Source organism: Chlamydotis macqueenii, chromosome 19, assembly GCF_036417535.1.
Source record: "Chlamydotis macqueenii isolate bChlMac1 chromosome 19, bChlMac1.mat, whole genome shotgun sequence".
Lineage (NCBI taxonomy): Eukaryota > Metazoa > Chordata > Aves > Otidiformes > Otididae > Chlamydotis > Chlamydotis macqueenii.
Window position 1 is genome coordinate 6,722,357 of NC_141574.1, and position 22,275 is coordinate 6,744,631.

The following is a 22,275-nucleotide window of genomic DNA, read 5'->3' on the forward strand; positions in this document are numbered from 1 at the left end:
TTCACATTAATAATTAACAGCGTAACAAAACCCAGTGACGAGATCTGTAGGAACTCATTAACAAGGCCGTAATGTACACATTTTTATTTAAACATGGCAATTCACACAATAGCTAGAAGTTTGCTCTTCCCCCCCCAGGTAAACCTGTGTACCTGGATATCAGAATTAGCACCTAGTGTTTACAAAGAAAATAAAGACTTTACAGTATTATTACTGCAAGCACTGGTCAGATCCTAAGCAATTTGGGCGCAGTGACACGTGGATACATTAACTAATATAATTCCTTGTGATCATCCCATTAGCTCATTGCTTCACCTCAGCAGTGGAGTTTGGGGTAACCGGTTATCTCAAACACTAGGAATGCATAGTTCGTAAGGCTAAATACATTTGACAGAAAGGGACAAATCACAGTTGTGGTCTGAAATTATTGCAGTGCAAATTTCAAAGAGCGGTGGTTTTAAAGCAGTGGAACAGAATAAAGAGGTAGGTACTCTCCTCCTTGATGGTAAGAATTTAACGTTGCTTAAGAGCAATTCAAGCCAAGTAGCTTCATGTTAGATATCTCAGGTACACAAACAAGTCATGACAGACTGGATTAACTGCAAGATATTTAAAATTACATACAAAATGTTTCACTGGCATAAAAAAGTTATATTGCAAGAGGTTACTTTTTGTTGAATGAGCTATTATTCTTAACTTGAAGTACACCAATTAAACTTTGTGACATAAAGCCTTATTTACCTTGCTGTGCAATCCTTTAGCAAGGGAACTCCCTTTGCTAAAGGCTGGGGTCACTAAAGATCAGAAGACTGCCATTTCATGAAAATAAAGTGCACTTCTCTGCTCATGCTTCTTCTAAAAAGCAGCCTCTAATTCTATGAACTTATTTATCTACCAGGATTGTCAAAAAAGCAATCAAGACCTAGCCCACCGGTGGAAATTACTAGGCAATGCCAGAAAAAGAAAGCCACTTTTGGTGCAACTCTTGCACTATCTCCTCCCCGCCCCCTTTTTGTTCCACATTATGCGTTTTTTAATAAAAATATTTCCTTCCTTTCTGAAGGTGGGTTCAACATTCTCTTCAAAAGTAGGAATATCAGCACTTCGTACACCACTGAAGGCTATCAGGTGTACTGACAAAGCGAGAGAACATTTACACGAAGAAATGTCGTATTTTAAATAAGCACTTTTTTTTTTAACAGAGCAGATTACGAGATGAGTGTCAAGTTTTCAAACCATTACAATATCCTCTCTGATATTCATCAGTTACACCATCGAGCTTACTGAAACATTAACAGTGTACTTGCCTTTATACTGCCATGGGATATAACTGAAAGGTGCTAAAATGAACACTTTTATATAATTTTCACTCATACACAAGATGTCATGCACAGTTGAGACATTAGATTTTCAATCTATTTACAATTTTACATATTTTACAATACATATTTCATCTTTACAGCTACAGAATAAATTCAGACTAACACTGGTACTTTTTGAGTTTCGGCTGGAACTCGAATTCTTTAAGATAAACTAATTATTAAAAACAAGTAAGTGCATGCCTAGAAGGAAGCTTTCAGGAAAGTCAATGGACTAGTGTTGCTTAAAAATTACACCGGTTTGTGTAGAAAAATTTAAATTCAGTTCAAAAATCCACAAAAGCCTAATAGAAATCTACTTGACTAAAATAAATACAGTTCGTTATACTCAACAACAAAAAAAAAAGTACCTTTAAAAAATGTACTGGATTTAAGCTCATCTGATTTTTAGCCTTAAATTTACTTCCTTTCCCAAGTAGCAGATAGTACTAGGTGAGGATAATGATGCTTTCCAAAGCTAACACTGACAATTATCCTGCATAAACCTGCGGCTGCAGTGGTGGGGGCAGCTTGTCATTCTCCACATTTTCAGAGTCAATAGCTGCTAAGGCTTGATTTTTTTGTTTTATTTCTAATGGATGTTTCTCAACAATATCTTGTACTTCCTTTGTAATTCCATCAGTCCAATCTATTAGGTCTTTCTCAGTCTTCTTGGCTTCACTGAGAATTCTGTCCTGTCTCTCATTCAACTGAGACAGCAGGTCTAAGTTTTTATACATTTGCTTAACACCCAGGCACACATCAGGTGAAAAACTGTCAGATTCTTGCTTCTTCGGGGATGTCTGACCAGTCATAAAACGATCAAAATCTTCTTGGCTTAGATTTAAAGACTGAGCATCCAGTTTTTCAATGAAGGCCACAGCACAACACTGCAAACAAAACAGAATGAGAATCACTGCAAGCTACAGATGGGAACTTACACATCCTATTTTTTAATCCTGCCGTTAGACCAGTAACTGATTCTTTTATTTAATGCCTCAGCAGATTGCTCCTAACTATATCAGAGGGTTCACATGCCTCTCTCCTCTCCCCGAAGTCTGATGAAGTAAAAAAACTCGAAGAATGATACAGGAAGACAGCATTTCAGCTGAACGGTACTGACTCACTGGATAATGTCACTGCCTTTTGGAGGTGAGAGACCAGAAAGAACAAGACAGGCAACTAGACAAGAGCACTGTATCAATATTTAATAATCTCATCAGCAGAGATCTGCTATGTTCTCTATTAATTTTCTGAAGGAAGGAATGACAAGTGCCCATCTTACCTTGTGGATGCTCTCCTCCTACTGAAAGGAATTTTTAACATTCTAAGTATTTCATTCGGCTACATATTTTCCCTTGAGAATTGCTTTACGATGAAATGCAGAGAAGCCAAGTTCATAATCATAATTCCTTCTCATATAAACAAGTACACCAATAAATGCCTCCTGCAGAAGCTTTAAAAAGCCTGTTTATCTCCATACATTAACGGCCTAGTTCCGCAGTCCCCTCAAGAGATAAACTCTCATGGCTTAAATGGGGAACATCTGCACAGTTCAAACTCAGGACTTCAGGAACAGGAAGTACTTAGCTCCTTACAGAATAAACTCAAGTCTTAGCATCAGACTGTTCAAGTAAAGAGTTTAATATTATAAAGAAAACAAACCACTGACCAGTTTGAAAAGTAAAGAAGGAAGAAAGAGGAGATAAAAAGCAAAAGAGCTTGCTGTACTCTAAGTAACCTCAACCACTATTTGAAGAGTAGTTTTAATTTTCCTTGTATGTTATGCTGTGTTTGCCTTTACTGGAAATTCCTACATCCAAATAAAATAAAATCTTGCATAAAACATCAACGCTATTCCTGCACTTACCAGATTGGTAAAATAGTAGCCGTCTTCTCCTGTCATTAACCTGCTTGGATTACAGAAGCGTGTTATATACTGGATGTTAGACTGCAGGCGGGGCGGGTTTCCCTTCAAAACAATGTAGATAAGTGTTGGAAGAAAGTCATCAGCAGAAGCTGGTTCATTTTTTGTGATTTTAATAGCATTAAATATATGCTTGCTGCACTTGGTGATGCAGGCTAATTTATCACGAGGGACACGCTTTGAATCCATTTCGATAATATCTGTAAGATAAAAAAGTTCTCAAATCATTAAATCATATTAATGAGACAACTGAATGAGTAAGGCACTTACTGGACAATACTAAAATGGCATCATTTTTATCGGTGGTGCTTCATGTTCCACAAAAGTATCTGTCTATTCAACCTCCTCTTGGTTCAGTCCAAGTATTTCAAACAGATCAGGTAACCCTGAACACTTCTGTGATGGAAAAATTATTCCTGCTTCACAGACTATATACTAGTCCAATACCACAAAGACTACTGCAAATCTAAAAGCCTGGCTCGCCTTCTGATGACAGCAGAAAATAGTCTCTAGGAATAAAAGATCTGAAATTTAAAGCTGTAAATGTAAACTTCATCATTCACAAACCTGTAATTGCTTTTACAACCATATCAGAGACTTCTGGAATTTCTTCATTGACAGGAACACAGAGCATTTGTGGAGTCACCCAGTGCAAAGCTCTATGACAAGAAAAAAAAAAAAAAAAGTTAAGCTGTTCTGTGCCAGTAACATTCAGGTGTTTGAAACAAGCTGCTTCTTGAATTCAATGCACAAGGAGTTCTTTGTGTTAACAAGGCACTGGTCCAGTTATAAGCTAGTTTATTCCACTGAAGTAATTTATTTCCAGAATTTTTTTTTTTTGGCCATAATTTAACAAAAGCACAACAATTAGTTTTCCTAGTGTAGTAGCTTTCATTATTAATTCTATTCATTCCTCCTGTTTCTCAAAAAAAGTGGTTTTAACTCTTTCTGGTTAAAAAGCTTGACATTTTTGTACGTACAGCAAGATTTTTAACGTGTGTGATTCAGAACTCATTCACAGGACTGTGCATTACTCAACTATTTTTCTTTCACAGACTTACCTGATTCTCTTTTGGACAGCAAGATCTTTCTTCTCATCATCAGTCGTTTCAGGGCAAAAGACATATTTATACTGTCGAGTCATAATATATTTTTCAATCTGATCCATGGCTTTCTCAACTTTTTCAGGGGGCACTGAAAGGTACAAATCCCACCCCAATACAGTAAATAAAGTATTCTCTGGCTGTTTTGAAGATTTCATACAGTTTGGTCCTAATATCACCAAGTCACTACTGACTTGAGCCAACCTAAGTTAATAAAGACTAAATATACTTGCAGTATTTTCACTCTCTACAGCAGAAGTAAAAATATAATGGTGAGAACCCACACTGATGTGCCAAAGTACGTACATGCATATGTTCACAATGAAGCGCGTTCATTTTGCGCATTCAACACACAAATTAGGTTCAGCTGCTTGTAGCTTACAAGAATATTTCTCAAAAATACAGTCTTTGAGAATAAATCCACTGAGGTCTTTCAAGTCCTCTGTTCCTGTTTATGTCTAAGCTGTGCCACTTACATACCAGGCACATAAAAGCAGTCTGCAACAGAAACGTTCGCCTCTTACTGGCTTCTTGTGCATATAGTGTAATGTAAGGCTCACAGCCTGTTAACTGCATTGAGGCCACACATTCAACTTCAGTTTTAAACAAATATTATTGAATTTAAAACAAGAAATGAAAACAACTGAACCACATTTAATTGAGAGTTTAAGAAAAACCTGTAAAAACAAATAATTTAGACTGCAAAACTTTACAGAACTGGTGCTGCTGGGAATAGTTCAAACTATGGTACTAGAATTTGTGAACAGCATTTCTGAAAGCTGGTTAGGAATGCTTCATTTTTACTTGAAAATGCAAAAGGCTTTATCCTCAAATCATTACTTTTTCAGAAGTGAGATGTGAGGAAGAGGAACGTGATACCTTTCCAACGTGTCTGTAATTTCTCTGCCACATTTTGATAGAAGTCCTGGGCACATTCAGATTGCTCCTCAATACTTAAGTCCTGCAACAGAAAACCAATTAAGCGTGCATGTGTGGAAGAAACTGCAGCAATGCCTCTGATGTTTTGTTTTTGTTTAAGGAAAGCGTCCAGCTGCCGTCACAGTCTGAGAATGCAAATATATCATCAGAGGTGTTTATGTTGGCTAAATTATATTCAAAAATATGAGAAACCAAGACATACTGGCTGTTTAACACGCAAAAGACTTACGTTTATTTGCTGAACAGATGTTTATTAGCAATGGAATTAGACATTTTCCCCAGACACATCCCTGAGTAACGGTGACAAAATAATGTAGACTACTAAGCAGAATGCTTGCTCCCAACTTTGTGTCTTTAACTTTTTAAAACACAATATAAAGTATACCAGGAAACCAAGAACATAAATCATATATTTGAAAGAACATCTATACAGTAAATACTTCTAATGATAAAGTTACTATGAAATATATTCACAATGTTATTTGCGAAACAACACTGTCTTTTGAGTATTAACCAACTGAGTTACTAAAGAACATAACGCAGAATCAAAGGGTTAATTTTAACTTTACCAATCAAGTAACTTTTCACCATTAAATGGTAACACAAAAATCATACATAAAAATAAATAGAGAGAGAACTTAGTCTCTGAATTCTCTAAAGTCAAAAACTAAACAGTTACCTTGACACAAATTCTCAGCTCTTGATGGGAGTGCTGCATTTTAAGCCTGGTTTACCTGTAGTAGCAAACTGTATGTTTTGAGAAACACTTCTCTTTGACTAGCACAAACTGTCATGGAACTAGGAAATGAGAGTACCTTCAGTGTTTACAATCAATAACACCACCACACTATTTTTACAAACTCTATGCTCAGAATGAACCTGTTTTCAACGGACAAAAAAAATAAAAAAATAAAATAAAAAAAGAAATATTTTCAAAGTGGAGGGTATGTAAGATTCCATCAGAACTCTTTAATTTCCAGCCCAATTTGAGGATAAGTTGAGTAACTATATACTAAATAGGAAAGATAGGGGAAGAAAAAAAAAAAAGTATGCTGAATACTGACTCATTTCAACCATAGGTGGCACTACAGACACATTAATATTTCAAGAACATGAATTTTTTTTTTTATGATGAATGAAGAGGTAACCTTTATTCCATATTTAAAGAAAAAAAAAAAAAAGGCACAGTCAAGTTCCCTTTCCCCAAAGAAAAGGAGACGTGTGGGTTGATACTGTATTATCTTTATAACTTTTTAGACTTAAGATATCTAAAAACTGATTATGTACTATATCGTAATTTCCACAAGTCATATTTGTCTGTAAAATTGTTTGTTCAACAGATCAATTTATGTGGGATTTATTCAGAACTAATTTATTTGGGATGCAAAGGAAAGGTCTCTCAAGATACCCAAGATACTGGGGTTGGAGGGTTTCTTTGGTCACATACCATACCAAAAAAATCAAGGCATTCAGAACTTAAGACTGCCACTAGATCTTCATTTGACTAAGCATATCAGCTGAAGACTCGTGTGTATATTTATTTATTTATTTATAAAAACCAAACTGCTGGAAGAAGTGCACCATTTTCTTCATCTCTCCCTTATTTTCCCATTTTATTTATGTAACAGGCACGCAAAACTTACCCTTTTATGATTCATTGTGTCCAAAAATAGTTTACATTGCTTATAGATATCTTGTCCAGGCTTATGATACGTCTTGAGAAATTCTATGAATTCCTTGGAGACTCGATCTGTCTCGATGCTAGCCTGCCTGTTTATAGAAGGGCTGGGAGCCTTGGCTTCTTGGATCTCTGCTGGGAAAATTTGGGCACACGAGATTAGCTTTTTCACATTGGTGGATGAATTCAAGGAAGCATTTAACATGTCCTAAAATTTCAGGTTGTTTTTTTCAACTTGCAGATGAATGAGCATTTGTTTCTCAAGCTTTACCAGTGAAATGCTGGGTATTATTAAACAGAACTCTAGGAAATTGAGTATTCCACTCAAGTGAAACACGTATAGCCACATACTCCTTTACACTAATGGCCTTTTTATGTTAGCAAATTACTGTTAACATGGGTTTGCTTTGGGGTTTCTTACATTTTCATTCCCAGGTAAGGTAGCTCCATATAAGATCGAGGCTTCCAGGTGGGATTCTGCAGCAGTTTAAGATAACTGAGTGGTTCCTTTTCCATTTTCCCCTCACCTTTACATTCCTGCTCCTTTGCTTACACCAACAAAAGCATTCATTCAACTAGCTCATGAACTAGGGCAGCCCTAGACAGAAATCAGTGTTTCTTACAGGGTTATTTTTCAGCTTGATCATCTCCCCAAACTGACTTTAGGTTACAGAAGCATCAGCAGCAGCAAAAGAGAAGGAATAGGAGCATGAGGTTGGTGCAAATGCGGCAGCCCTTTGGCTGCAGGTGCCACAGAATCAGAATCACACCTCCAGTGTAAATGAGAACTTGGCCATTTGTGTTTCAGCAAGAGCAGAAGCACCGCGCCTGTTCAAGGAGGAATCTGCTTGACGCTCAAGAAGGAGGCAGGAACACAGACTGCACACAGCACCTGATGCAAGTTTATGTACCTGCAACTACAGGGTTTTTCCACACAAACACGTCTGATTTTCCAAGATTTATGTTGCGAGTTAATTGTACTGATCAATACCTTCACTACGCAAGTTTAGTTCACCCACCTTTCAACTTGCCAGCCAACACTGTGCAAAATGAAGGATTGAATGGAGGTGATGTAAATGAACATGATGAAAAGCAAGCAGCAAAGAGACAGAAAACATGAAAATATTCATGGTCAACATGATACAAACATCTTTCAATCTGAAAACACTAACATGCACAACACAAAATCCTTGTTTCAATAAGCGTACAGGCAGAACTCTAAAATAAAAGGAAGTAAAGGGGATTAGTATATTTAAGTTGATATGTTTAATTTAGACTCGAGGTAGCCCAAGGAGGGTTTTTTTTTGTTTGTTGTTATTTGCTTTAAATAGGTGCAGCACTATAGTAAATTCAGAGCTGTATGATCCAGTGACTAACACCACTGGTCACTGAGCAAAGCACAATACTCTACACTTCAAATTGTTATCCAGAGAAGGTGCTGCTGGTCAGGTATCATTAGAACATTTATAGTTTTTAAGCGATAAGAATGGAAAAGGTTTTGCAAATATTTAAATTCCAGCTGCAGCAATTAAGATTGATTTGCACTTTCTATGTCCTTCCTAGTTACACAGGAATACTTTTTCCAGAGGGGACTTCCTCCCATCTTTATACTCAAGATCCAAAGTAGAACACTTGTACAGTATTCAAGCTGAACAGCACCCATTACTGTATGTAGATCTAGATTTGTCACATTTAATATTACATAACCAGGAAGGAGACAGCATAGCTTTGCAATAACAAGCAAAGCAAGCAGGTCCACTTTTGAAAAGGTAGAATTATAAGGTATTTTTTCCCACAATTAGTTACTGACTTCATTTCAAAGAACAGCCAAAGATCTATTTACTTATTTGAACACCGAGTTCACTGTATTAGTAAAATTATGAACCTTATTCTGCTATTTGACCTTAAGGAATATGACTTTTTTTTAGTCACAGATTTAAAATAGGTTGTGGTTTTTTTTAGTTATTAGAGAGATGTAGACAATTGAGGCAGATTACTGTTAACGCAGGCATTAAAAAATTTGAATGTTAGAATGAACTGTCTTTTTAATCAATCACACCAAGAACTACACGTAGTCGCTCAGAAATGTTGCGGCTTCATTAATCTCTGTGTTGAAATCTTGATTTAAGGAAAATGAACCTGTACAATATGCACTGATTACCAAGGACTGCAGGAATAAATGTACTTTCAGCAACAAAATATTTTCAGCTTTGTCATGTAATCGGGAAGAATTAAGTCTAACTAAAAAGAAGCTGATTACAGAAGAGAAATTCCGTTTGAACAAGTTAAAGAGAACCTAGTAGAGGAGATATGCCAAAGTGAAAATAAAAGAGTATGGGAAGAGTTAAGAAAGGATCACCTTTACAAAAAATAAAAACTATTAATATTAAAATTTTTCTCAAGACATTCTACAAAAATGCTACTTGTCACAGCAGAACATTAGCACTCCAGTGATTCACTATGGTTGTGCCATGGTCACGGATCGAGTCCAAGTAAAGAATATCAAAAACAGTGTTGTCATTAGCTCTACTACACACACCCACTCATCATCTTTATATAATTTGCAAAATAAAGAATGGTACATCTTCAGATTTCTTTAGTCAGCAGAAGATGTCAGAATTGCAAGCAAATAACATAGGACAAGATCCTAAAGCTGTTTGCATCAAGGCTTTTGGCATCCTTTTGGTCTAAATGAAACCAATATGTCTTCTCTTGATATGAAATTGTCTTCTTGATTAATGTAACAAACATCTGGAGATGTTTTGAGAATTCAAAAGTCCTTGGAGTGTGAACTGTTAAGGTGAAGTAGTTTCAATTTATAATCAGATTAATAATGGCAATCTGGATTTTTTTTTTTTAATAAAAATATGAAGCAGCACGAGATCTAGCTACTTCTTACACAATTGTTATTTTTTTTGAAACTGCACAATCCTTCAGATGTCAAGCTAAGGTAGATCTCCAAGAAGCTTCAGCTTTGTTCCTATATTCTCCCTACCAAAAAGCAAAGAATTGGGTTAGAGATTTGAGTTAACTTCAAGATGCTAGACTTGCCTTTTTTTTTGTCATCTGCATATTCAACAGCACGAGTTACAACTGGCACAACCCTAGTTTGTATTTTGCAAAGCCCAACTAAGAAGTAAGCTTACTAAAATCAAGCAGACAGCTTGCTCAAGCTGTGCTGCATTACCTTCAGTAGGGGAAGCCAGTTCCCAGGAGGGAGTAAAAATCTCCTTCAAATCCCTGAGAATGTTATCAGCATTTCGCTCCCTCCCAGGCTGTCCTTGCTTAACGATTTTCTCTTGAGCCACTGGAATAAATGCAAAAGCAAGCAAGACACCAAGAGCGGGAGCATGTCAGGAGAGACGGTGAAGGGGATTAAAAAAGAAAATATGGAAAGTGAAAAAAATGAACATAAAAAAAATTTTAATACATAGCTGAATGCCTCATTCAGCCAGCTGCTGCCCATGCACCAAGACAAATTCTAAGATGAAATCCAAACATATTTAGAACTTCTTATTAAGGTAATGCATCATTTATAAGGCTAAGATACATCAATGTTGCTTTTTCTTCTGGAATGCCTCCTCCACAGTCTAGCATTTTCCATTTTTTGTCCAAGTAAGCTACTGCTATGCAAAGGCATCAGTGCCATTAATCATTCTTACTTATAACACATGCTGTAGAATAAACATTCAGCCAACCACAAACTCGATATTCACAACCCACACGTGCATAAACACTACAAATTTCCTTTCCATTTATTTTCATTTAAAGGCACCCTGCTTACACATTCCAGTTTTCCTGTTCAAGTGATCTCTCATGGCAGTATCACCTGATATTTTGTATCTGCATTTCCATCATACAGACATACCAGTTTGTTTGAGATGACTAACAGTAACTTTTCTCCTGCTTTCTTCAGGAAGATTTCCCCTTCAAGTCCTAAACCACCGTATCACACTAGGGTTGACTCATGAATCTAGCAAGAATGTGTGTCATATAAACAAGATACTTCCACTCAGCTGTGCAGCAGTAGACCACCACCAGGAACACATTTACACTCTATTTTAGTGGAGGAACTCCTGTGTAACTAACACAAACATGGCCACACGTTCAGAAGCGTATTGTTCTAGTTAAAGACTGTTTGGCGTAACCCGAAAGCTCACATTTTTCTGTGTGCTCTCCAGTAGCATCATTATTCCAACTTTTTAAAGTCAAGTCACAGAGCACTACTCTGCCTGTTGCTACATCTGTCAAAAATACTTTAAGTTAATATGCTGTACAGAATCATTAAAAGCAAAGGAGAAAGTTACCCTTCTTAGCTCCTGTTCTGGAAGAAGCAGTGAAGAACTTCTTCACCGTAGTGACCTTTCGTGTTTTCTCATTGGTTTTCTTCTCTTCAAATTTTGAAAAGGTCAGTGACTGTGCCCCTTGGGTACTCTGACTACTGGCATACGCTTCTTCCTCCTCACGCTGAAGCCTGGAATTAGAAAAATGCAGGTCTAATTTAAATGCTTACAACCAGCACAAATAAGCTAATTTCCTGAGCAATAAATTAATTATTCACTTGACGTGCTATTTCTCTTATGTCCCTTTTAATTTCTTGCTTCCTACCACACCTCCTTTCAATACATCAAGTCCACTCTTTCCACGTTGCAATGGGGAAACGGAGGGAAAGCTTAAGGTGGCCATGGAGGATTAAATAGTAAGGTGAAAAGGGAGGAGGCTGAAGTATAACCATGGTCACCTTCCCCTTATGTCACAGCCCTGAACTCTACAAAGGTAGAGGAGAGAGGAAAGACTGTGGGAGTGCTTCCACTAATGGAATGGGTCGCGTTCCTCCCTGCATCCTGTTCAGAGTTTCACCACATACCACCACGGGCAATCCTTTACCAGCTTACTGAAGATAAAAAACCACAGCTCGCAGCTAAGCAAGTGAAATACCCTGCCACAATCTCAGAAATATTCTGGGAGACCTTATTGTTGACATAATTTGTTTTCAAAGGCTTGGTAATACATATGCTTGCTTGAATGAATGAGGCAAACCACTTCAACACTGGTGGGTGCTTTGCAAAGACCAAACCTCTCTTTTAATCTACATATACAAAGTAGGGGAGGGAAAACATGCTAATCCTTCAATGGCTATTTTTCTTCCTATGGAGGAGGATTAAAATAGGTTATATTATATTGCCCTTCAAGACGCTAAAAGATTGAGCAACTTTCTTTAAACGTTCATCCAGCTCAGAATGGACCATAAATGCTCTTGCATTTCTAATCTCCTGAGGCAAGGTTGTGTCTTATCTGTGCTGACAAGCTTGTCTGTTCACTACAGCAAACTATCACAGCTTATCTGTTCCTTTAGCATCTCCCTACTGAAGAGTTACTTATTAAAAAATTCCTTCAATGCCCCATTTTACTGTAAGTCAATGAGTGCACACATGCGTCTCAGTCACGTGCATTTTTTCCTAGAGCTGTGGTAAACACCACTAATACATTCAGGTAAGCGTAAGCAGAGAATCTGTGTCAATACAAACAAATGTCTCGGCCAGCTCAAGTCAATTGCCAATCAACTCTTAATATGCAGCTAGATGCTCCTCCATTCCAAGCATTCACAAACTCCTGAAACAGTCAATTCTGAGTGGATATCATCTAACTGACACCTGGAAGTGACACAAAGGACAGCTGTAGTAGAAAATAGAATGCTTTGCAGTTTTCTCAGGCAGTGGATAATGCTTTTGCTTTCCACCTAATCCAACAAAAAGTAGTTATAGCTGCTCTTATTTTTCTCACTCAAGCATAGATTTCCTCCAACACCCATCTTCAGCGTCAAGCATTTATCGCACTAGGAAAATTGGACTGTTCTGCAGAAAATATGTGCTTAGAAAAATTACCTAAATTATTAAAGCTAAACTTTCGATGTTTTTGGGCTTAACTCTGCAGTCTAAAAGAATGACTACAGACCAATTTTTTTTTAATCAGTAGCTGAAATGCAAGAACCATTGTGCTGGCTATATTCAAGACAATAACTGTGGTCTCCAGAGGCAGAGGTATTTTAAACAAAATTGTCACTTTCACCCTTCTAACTGCTAGTTAGAATTCCAGATTTCGGTATGCAAATTAGGTCAAAGTATTTGTTGAGAAGTTGGAGAGGTGTTTACATTTGTTACTTCACAGACTTGCCTTTGAAAGCTCTTAAATTAGAATGTCATAAATATTCATCTTTGCATCAAAAGAAGATTTTAATTTCTTCTAGAAAGGTCAAATTTGAGAACTTACGAAGCAACTGAGCCAGAGCTAACAGGACTAGAAACTGGGAGACAGGAATAGTATCTCGTGAAGTCACCATACTGCAAAAGAAGAAGGAATAAAGAGGGCTTTTTACCGCTCTGCCAGCTCCCAATCCTCTTGAATCTGTTTCTGCCTGGCCTTATGGTATTCCTCTCTCCAGCACTTGGAGCAAAATCCCTGCCAAGCAGGATTGCCATAGTAACCACATCCCTTCTTGCACAGTAGCTCCGACTGATCAACGTGAATTCCTCTGCGTTCAGATTTCAGGTTCATTTTCTTCCTGTTTAAAGAGAAAAGAGTAAAAGACAGAAACATGATTAACTGCCTGCTAGAAACAATTTCTTTTGAAGGCGTGCCTTTTAGAAAGAAGTCACCTGTTTTAATTATGGAATAGTTCCATAGAAACAAAATAAAGGCCACAGGAGGAAAGGCATGGTTATATAATTGTACAGCCCCGAAAGCCAACCGCAGCATTAGCATATGTTTGCATAGCTTTGACTTCCAACAGTACTGGAGAGCTGGCCTGGAAAGCAGGCCAGCACACCAGTCATACAGCTACGTACACGCGTGGAAAAAGGCCCAATTCTCCGATCTCACCAGCACATCGTTCTAACAGTCGCAGAGGCACAAAGCAACGGAGGAAAAAAGAAATGTAGAAAGTTATAATCACCAACGAAGGAAGTAAACTGAGTAAGAGACAAAATGTAAATAGGGTTGTATTCAGGCTGAGATCATCTGCAAAGAATCACGCTGGTGAGACTTTAGGTAACACATCTTTGGCCTCAAAGAATACGTCTTCACAGGAGAGCGAAGTATCACCGCTAACTCGGCAGGGTACGTTAACACGGATGAGGTGCATCTCCACTTCCTTCAGTACCCAAGCTCCTTCAGAGTTAAGCTGGGGATCTGTGTACAGCACAGCTCTATAGAATTTATATAGAGAGACTGCAACAAAAAGATTTATTCTCATGCCTACACCCTACAGAGCCTGTCTTCCAACGACCCGGCCCTCCCCTTTCTTTTCTTGCTTGACAGAAGCCATCCCACGTGCCAGCGGGCTCCTAAGGGCACTTCACCTTCTTTGTTCTAATTCTAAATGCTGGGTCCATTTTACGAGAAAAGCAGCACAGGATCTCCTGCCTTAACAAGTTTAAGGTCTGCATATTAAAATACTGACATTTGGATTGCAATATTGACACATACAGACACTAGAAACACCACAGCATGGCACTGGAAAGCAGGTCTTGGTCACCAAATCCAGCCCTTTTCCCTCCTGGGACCCTCAGCAGAGTGCTCCAGCAGTCTGAACTATCACCCAGGGAAATAACATCCTTGATCCTACCACCCACCACAACGAAGTCGTAACAGTTTCGCAGCTGCAGTCTGTAGGCCGGTTTCAGGAATTCAGCTGTCTGCAGCACCGGGTTTCAGACACTCAGGCTGCTGGAAAACTAGAGGAGCAGAACGAAACACATGAACTTGCTTCTATCCCACACCAACACCTTCCTTTCTGAAAGCTTCACAGCACACTGTTTCTATGCCAGTTGTGCACTTTCACTGCGTCTCCACAGACGCACAAATATTAGCTTTCTGTATCCACAGAGCTTTAACCGCATACCAGCGCCACAGTTACCTTTGGCATCCTGCTAGCCCTGTGTGTAGGTTAGAACTAAAAATAAGGGTCTGTTTAGCGTCAAAGCTCAGCGGCTTTCCCTGGAGTAAGCAGAGCAGGTCTCTCGACAGCAAGATTCAGCTGTTTCGCATTCTTTCAGGAGAGGTTTGTAAACAGCTGCGAAGCCAAGCCACCTTCCTCTCCTTCAAGTCTTTTCGACTGCAGTTACATCAGTTCCAGGCCCAGGGACAGAAGAGGTCACCCTGAATCAATATGAAGAAATCACATGCTGCACTTAAAGCAGAGGCTTTCTGCTTCTTTGAAGACATACGGCCATTGCAAAAAAAAAGTTTCACAGCCAATTTTTACAGGTCAAAAAAATTTTAATGAATGGAACAACTCAAGTTTTAATAAACTGAATAGGAAAAATCCATCTCAAGTCAACTTTCTGCAACTAAATCACTGTGCACTTTACAATCTTTCATTCCTAAAAACATTTTGTTTTAAGTTTTGAGCATTCAACATGCTTCTTTTTCCTTTCTTTCTTCCCTTCTCTCCCTCCCATCCAGCTAAGAGTACATCATTCTTTATTCAAAGATCAACTACTCAACATATTTGCACAGTCACACTTCTTATTGCATAGTCAGATCTTTTATTTTCACTCCTGCCCTGAACGCATGACCTGTTCAGAGCCCACATCTGAGTAACATAATCCAAAAGAAAGAACAAATTTATTGTTTTTCTGAAGTCAGAGAGGTAGGTAACTCTGAACAGCTTCCATACTGCCTGACCACTGAGAAGTCAGGAAAACAACTGTAAGGAAGGTAACAAACTTCTACAATGGGGTACAAAAAAAAAAAAAAAAAAAAGAAAAAAAAAGAAATCTTATCAAGAAGGATAATAAGATACCAGAAGATCATGAATAAAATTAACTAGTACAATTTGGAGAGGTGCACTGCATCACAGATCCTTTTCACATCTCCTGTGTCCCAATTAAAACACTTCTAAGCAACGCCAAGAAGCACCCCCTCTCCCTCTCAGGAGCAAATCCCTGTAATTTAAAGTACACTCACGTATCTCTTTGCTCAGTGCTTCAAATAGTTCTGCTGTGAATATCGTTAGGGAAAGCAGAAGTGACACCTTCTTACACAGTTCCTCACGATCTTTAAACTCCTCCTCACGCACCGTGTCTGTGGTTCCTTAGAGGATCACCACTAACATTGGCTGTCACACCACGGCTGCAAAAGGGGATTTATTCTGGATGATTACAACGCGGAAAGCCGCTCATTGCTGGCAATCAGCGTATCTGTACCACAGCTGACAGAGGACTAGACTGTATGGACACCAAAGAGCTCCTTGTCTTACTGCCACATGCATTCCCGGGCCGGTACCCGCCCAGCCTGACGGCACGCTAACTCCGAGCTACAGCGCCAGCTGCCCGTGGCTGCATCAAAGGTCTCTAGTGACGGAGCAGATCTCTTTCTGCAGCTTTTTCATAAGCATCTTAGAATACTTACGTATGTTACAAAAAACCCACTGTGGTTTAATTCAAAATTAGCTTCTTATTTGATTTAATGCAACTCACTCTGAAGCTCTCAAATACATCTTCCTATCAACACATTCTTCTTGTTGTACCTTGACTCATTTAAATTTTTTCTTTTTATTCAGTAGTATTTTGAGCACCTGTTTACTTAAAGCAACTACTTTTTAAGAAATGCAATACCAGCTCAGAGGTTTCTCACTCCTTGTTCACAGCCCTAGATTTTTCCTGTCAAGTTTGCCATCCAAGAAGAATATTCAATAAACCATAGCTCTTACTTCAGAAAATGGAAATTCACTTAGGGGTTTTTTTTAGGAAGGATAAACCAGCTGTCTGCCTAACAGTTCCTCTGTGACTCTGACAAAGCTGCAACTGAAAACGTCTGTGCAAGCAGTACAGGGTTTCAGTTACCACAGTCATGGAAGAAGGCAGCTCAGCCAAAACCAGAAAAACCAACTTTTTGCAAAATACTGCTGGCCTACTGCCACATCACTTTCCCCTGAGTCACACACTTCAATCTGTCTTTGAAGATTGACTGAAGAAAACACGGAAAGAGTTAAGACACATGAAACACGCATTTTGTTACAAGTATTGTCAAAGAAAAAGAATAAAAGCTTAAGGTCAGCTGAGGGGCAGGTTCAGGGGAGAGCAGAGGAAAGAGAAAAGGGTTTTTTTTTTACAAAATGTTTCCCATTGACCTGAAGTGCGCCAGATGCTTAATGAAACCCGTGTTCCAGTTTTCAAGGATTTTGAGTTTCAGACCTCGCAAGCCCAAGAAGCAATAAGGATACATCTAAATCTCTAAAGGGACTACATCAAAGCATTTAAACAACGCTTGCAGACTGCAAGCTGCAATCTTAATTCCCTGCACAGTGCTGGGAAACAGCTACAGACACCAGAACACGATCTACAGCAGTCACAAAAGCTCCGGTAGTAACACCTTGCTTAATGCCCGTATTCCTGTACAGCCAGTCCCAAGTACACCAGGCTGGACGTCCAACCCCTGGCTCCTTGACTGCTCATATAAAAAAAGACAGTGAAGTTCACCAACATCAATGCAGAACTAACCAGATTGCGCTGACGCAGACTTAAGCAACCAGAGACTAGTTTACCTTTTTTTTTGTCCTTTGGTGATCTTCCATTACATCCTCATGGGAGTAAAGATAAAACCATCACAACCAGTGCCATTTCACAACTAAAACTATGAGATAAGAACAGAGCTCAAAAGTTTGCCAACACCTGATGCTCATACGTGCTATCTCTAAATGCAGGCCAGACACATAAAGCACAAAATGGGCTCTGAGTTTCCAAAAGGCGCTCTCTCCTCCAATTACAAGTCCATAAATCCTGAGGCCATTTTTGTCAGTATCCTGTAATAGGACTGAAGTAGCAGCAATTGTTGCTCCAGGACATTGTACCTTTCATATCAGACCCAAAGCTCTCAACAACAGCAAAAGACTATATTCCAATTTTCACACAGACTAGATTACAAATTAGCTGGAAAAACTAATAGTAAACTTATTAAAGCAGGTTTCATAGTCACAGCAAAGAGCAAGCGAATTCTTAGCTTTTATGTGGTATGAAAAAGGGGCTCCTTTCATCCAAATACGATCTGTCACTAAGGGCTGATTTAACGCCCAGATGAAAGGCTAGACTTACATAACAGGTTCTTTTCATCAATAAACCTAAGATAATTTTCAGAACCCATTAGGGTTTCCAAAGACTGCAGACATAGCTTTGGCTTCAGGAAAAGCACTGTGTGTGAAATGAAGTTGAAGAAGTACAGATTTATCATTAATTCAGACACCACCAGCTTGTTTTTCTTGTTCCTCTCTAACGTGTACCTGCCTTACCTCCCAGGGACCGAGTACGCAAACGGATACCTTTATTGTCAATGCAGACTGCATCGCTGCCACAACGACAAGATATTGACTTTTTCATAAAGTATTTATTAGTCCTGGACTGTTTAGGTCACCTTTGAAGGAAGAGCTGGTTGAAAGAGCTCACATATCAAAGCTGAGTAGAAAGGGACTCATTTAATCAATCTACAGACACCTTTAGTAAGAGGTAATTGCAAGTCAATTTATAATTATGACAAGCAAACTTTGCCCACTAACTCTGTAAGTTGAAGCAGTGGCTCTGTAAGACTGTTCTGTAAAGGAGTTTCAATACTGGTACCAAAGTTTATTAAACATATGTAAAACCAGGGAAAGACTTCACCTAACAGACTGGAAATGGGCAGACTGACACAAAGGTATGAAACTGCCTTTGACTTCTGGGAAGCCTATTTCAGCCTTCTACACTTCTGATCATAAACAAAAAATACCAGTCTCCTGATGCCTGAATCCTTCCTTCCAGTTTTTGTTCGGGGTTGGTTTTGTTTTGTGGGTTTTTTTTTTCCCTCTCATCTATTTGCCTTATTCTACTTCCTGAAAGCAGCAGTCGTCTTGAAAAAATCTTGGCACAACTCTCAGCAACAACCTACACCAGGTCTTTTCACTGGACTGAAGTGAATGTGATTTGGCTCTTCAAGTTTAAATCTCCACAGCACTTCATGAGCAACTTGCATTAATTCTTATCATTATTAAATATCAAAGTGCTCCAATGAGTGCTTGCAATGTCTGATGCAGTATTACTCACTCCATCTGTCTGGTCATTAACGGCCATCCCCAGGCATGGGATTTCAGAGCAGGAAAAGAAGAAAAACTGGGGAAGTCTCCAAACGCACAATTCTTACAGTGACGGCTGCTGGTTTACATTTTACTGGTGCTTGAACAGTACACCATCCTCCACATCAGCTCAAGAGAGTAGCAATCCCACCTAAACCTGCATGCAAGTTCAGTTACTGAAAATAAATTTACAAGGTAAAATAGAAAGTGTACCAGAACTGGGGAGGTGGAAGGTTGGGATTGGGTTAAGGTCTCTAAAAACTACAGATTTTGTGTATGGAAAACCGTCTTTAAAATAGCACGTATGTATTCCAAAGAGCAATCACTGACCCAAATGCCACAAAATTATTAGGAGTCATGTAAGTGTTGAAACAGTCATGATTCATGTGTAACCCTAAACATTCAGGCCTGTAATTAGCAGAAGGGTAATTAAACATGAGTTAATTTCCTCTAGACGAAAGGGTGGGGCAATATAATCTGAGACACTCATGAACAGAAGATACAAAAGCCATTAGACAACTTCCAAATTAGGAAAGAAACACGGTTGCTGTCTTTGCAGAAGAGATCATACCAGTGTTCAGAGTTTTAATGCGCATCTTTCTAGCAATAAAGAAATTTCAGCTGTAGCCATTGTTGCCTGGTATAAACAGTACAGGTTGCTAACGAAAGATCCTGAGAAAAGAAACAGTCGTTAACTGTGATGACAGACAGTCATCGCAGTCTGATCAGCCACCTGAAAACCACCGCACTGTTTGGCTCTGTAATTTGGCAGGGGAAATGGCAGGCACTACTTAAAACCTCTGAAACCTCACGGCCATGAGGCTTCGACGCTCTACCCACAGAGCTCGTAACTCACTTCACCTTGAAGATGCGTCTTCCCCTACCCAACATCAGTACAGACCACAAGCTACGGTTTTGTTTGTCTGCATCAAATTCTTAACTACTGCCCGCAGCAATGACGGCTCAGCCTGGAGTAGCGTGTATTCATGAATTAACAGACTGTCTCACCATCTACATGTGACTCATAATTGCACTTTTAAATGAAATCACGAGAAACATCTAAAAACTGCTTTGTACTGTTTGACTGGGAAGTCAAATAGAAAATACGAAGAGGACTAGCTAAAACTTCTAAAATCTCCTCAGAAACAGCAGCGATGGGCTTCCACGTGCTCTGTGCTTTTTGCCAACGTGTCAACCACGCTCACCTGGATACAGCTTAAAACTAAGTTTGCTATCACCTCAGAGAAAAAACTTCAAAACATCTTAGGCATTTTGTACCTGATTTTTTACTGACACCATTTTAATAGCACTTTGCAAGCACGATTTTTAGGTCTAGTTTTAGGTCACAAGCAGTCCATCATCAGAAACAAAAAAAAACAAACCCAGCATAGTTGAGGATTATATAGCAAACATCAGGAGAGGAAGAAGGGAACTGAGAAAGACTGTTCTAGATTAGATAACACTGTGAAACAAAATTTAAAAAAACATTGACTAACTTCAAGCTTATAATCCTAGTTTGTTGTGTAAAGTGATGTTATGAATTGGTATAATTGGCTTTATATTCCTGTTCTTCCCTTCTATCGTGTGTTGGTTTGGGTTTCTGTCAGCAAAGCATTCCGTGGAGTTACAATTCTCTTCCTAATCCTCCCCCCTGCAGAACACTTGTGTAACCACGTCCAGAAGGCCAACCCATCCAATTCCTGGGTGAAGTGCTGTTCCTGGAAAACACTACAGCCTTGTCCTTCTACGGTGATCAGTCAGTAGCCTTAAAGCAATCTCAGGTAACTGGAAAACTCAGTACACATCCCAGAGTGCTGCCAATACAAAGCACCGCGTTCAAAATACTTTCATGACCATGAGGCCAAACAAGAAAAGTATGGCAAGCCATGTCATTAAAGGATTTAAATCACAACCTCCATAAAGCTGCTCGTTTTCCAGAAGTCCACAGTGCCACTAACTCCCAGCACTGGGCCAGATCAGAGCCCCAGTCAGGCCAAAAAACCTGATTTGCCTGTAATACCCCCCCCCCCTCAGGGGGGTCTGCCACAGACCAAGGCAGCTCAGACCAGCAGGATTTAATCCACGCCAAACCACTCCCTCGGAGAGGTGTTGTTTTTTTTTTTTTTTTGTTACTTCCAGTGCGTCATTCATCTTTCCAACACCTCACACCCTCTGTGAAAACACAGCCACTCCCTGCTTCAAGGGAACGACCTGCACACCACACAAAGTGCTCAGACAGCGGCAAACACCCACAAAAGCATCCAAAACGTGCTGCTCAGCATCTTAAATACACTCCAGGCTGCATCTGGCTGGAGTTGAGAGGACTTCGATGGCCGGTTTTATAAGGAGAAGGCACGCAGAAGGCAGGCAGTGGCAATACTTACAAGCCAAGAGTCAAAAGTCCCTTGATCCACAAGGAACTCGGCAGGAAAACAGGCTGCGGAGCCAGATTTGCAGAGTTACCAGTGACACACCTTCGCCTCGATCAACTATTGAAACGCACCCGTAGAATTTAAAAAAAATAATAATAAATAGTTATGTTACAAACAACCGGAGCTGGACATGGAGGAAACTGGCTTACGAAGTTTCTCCGTACCCCGGCGCCTTAGGCCCGGTGACAGCCTCCTCCCGGAGCCCGGCGAGCCCCCTCGGCAGGGCCCACACCACCCGGATTTACACCGAATTAGAACGCCCGGCGGCGGGGACGCCAGGGCAGCCGGACGCCGGCAACCACCGAACCGTCACCGCGCGGCTCCCGCCGCGAGCCCCTTCCCGCCGGCGGGCCCAGCCAGCACCGGTAGCCCCTAAGCGAGGCCGCTGACAGGGGCCGGGCCCGCGACGGCTCAAGGCTGCGACTCACCGCTTGCTCCGGGCGGCGGCGGCCGCTCCGCTCCGCTCCGCTCCTCCCGCGGCGCCTCTCCCCCTCCCGGCGGCCCGGCGCTCCCTGCCCTCCGCGGCGGCGGCGGCGGAAGGGCCGGCCCTCAGTTCCGGGGAGGGGCCTCTTCCCGGAAGGAAGCGCGGGGCCGCTGCCGGGGAGCAGCGGGGGGGGGTCGCGGTGGTCACCGTGAGCCGGGCTGGAGGGGAGAGCTGCCATGCCACGGCATCGTCAGGGCTGCTTCACATACAGGCTGGCGATGGGAACGGATCCGGACTTTCGGAGTATTTAC

General features: G+C 40.1%; 1 protein-coding gene across 4 annotated transcripts; it reads right to left on the reverse strand.

The window, feature by feature from the left end:
• Positions 1–69: 69 nt before the first annotated feature.
• On the reverse strand, positions 70–22,061 carry RABGEF1 (RAB guanine nucleotide exchange factor 1). Of its 4 annotated transcripts, none has more exons than XM_086762986.1 (10): positions 21,969–22,061; positions 13,382–13,567; positions 11,313–11,479; positions 10,193–10,312; positions 6,971–7,137; positions 5,268–5,349; positions 4,347–4,479; positions 3,853–3,944; positions 3,229–3,485; positions 70–2,248 (listed from the first exon to the last, which is right to left on the reverse strand). In XM_086762986.1, exons 2-10 carry the CDS (start codon positions 13,558–13,560, stop codon positions 1,850–1,852), a joined length of 1,596 nt encoding a protein of 531 aa, XP_086619112.1. In that variant the 5' UTR covers positions 13,561–13,567; positions 21,969–22,061; the 3' UTR covers positions 70–1,849. The 4 variants fall into 4 exon arrangements, with proteins under 4 accessions (XP_086619112.1, XP_086619111.1, XP_086619114.1 ...); XM_086762985.1 differs by having other exon boundaries at positions 6,971–7,140; XM_086762988.1 differs by lacking the exon at positions 10,193–10,312.
• Between the last annotated feature and the right edge of the window lie 214 nt (positions 22,062–22,275).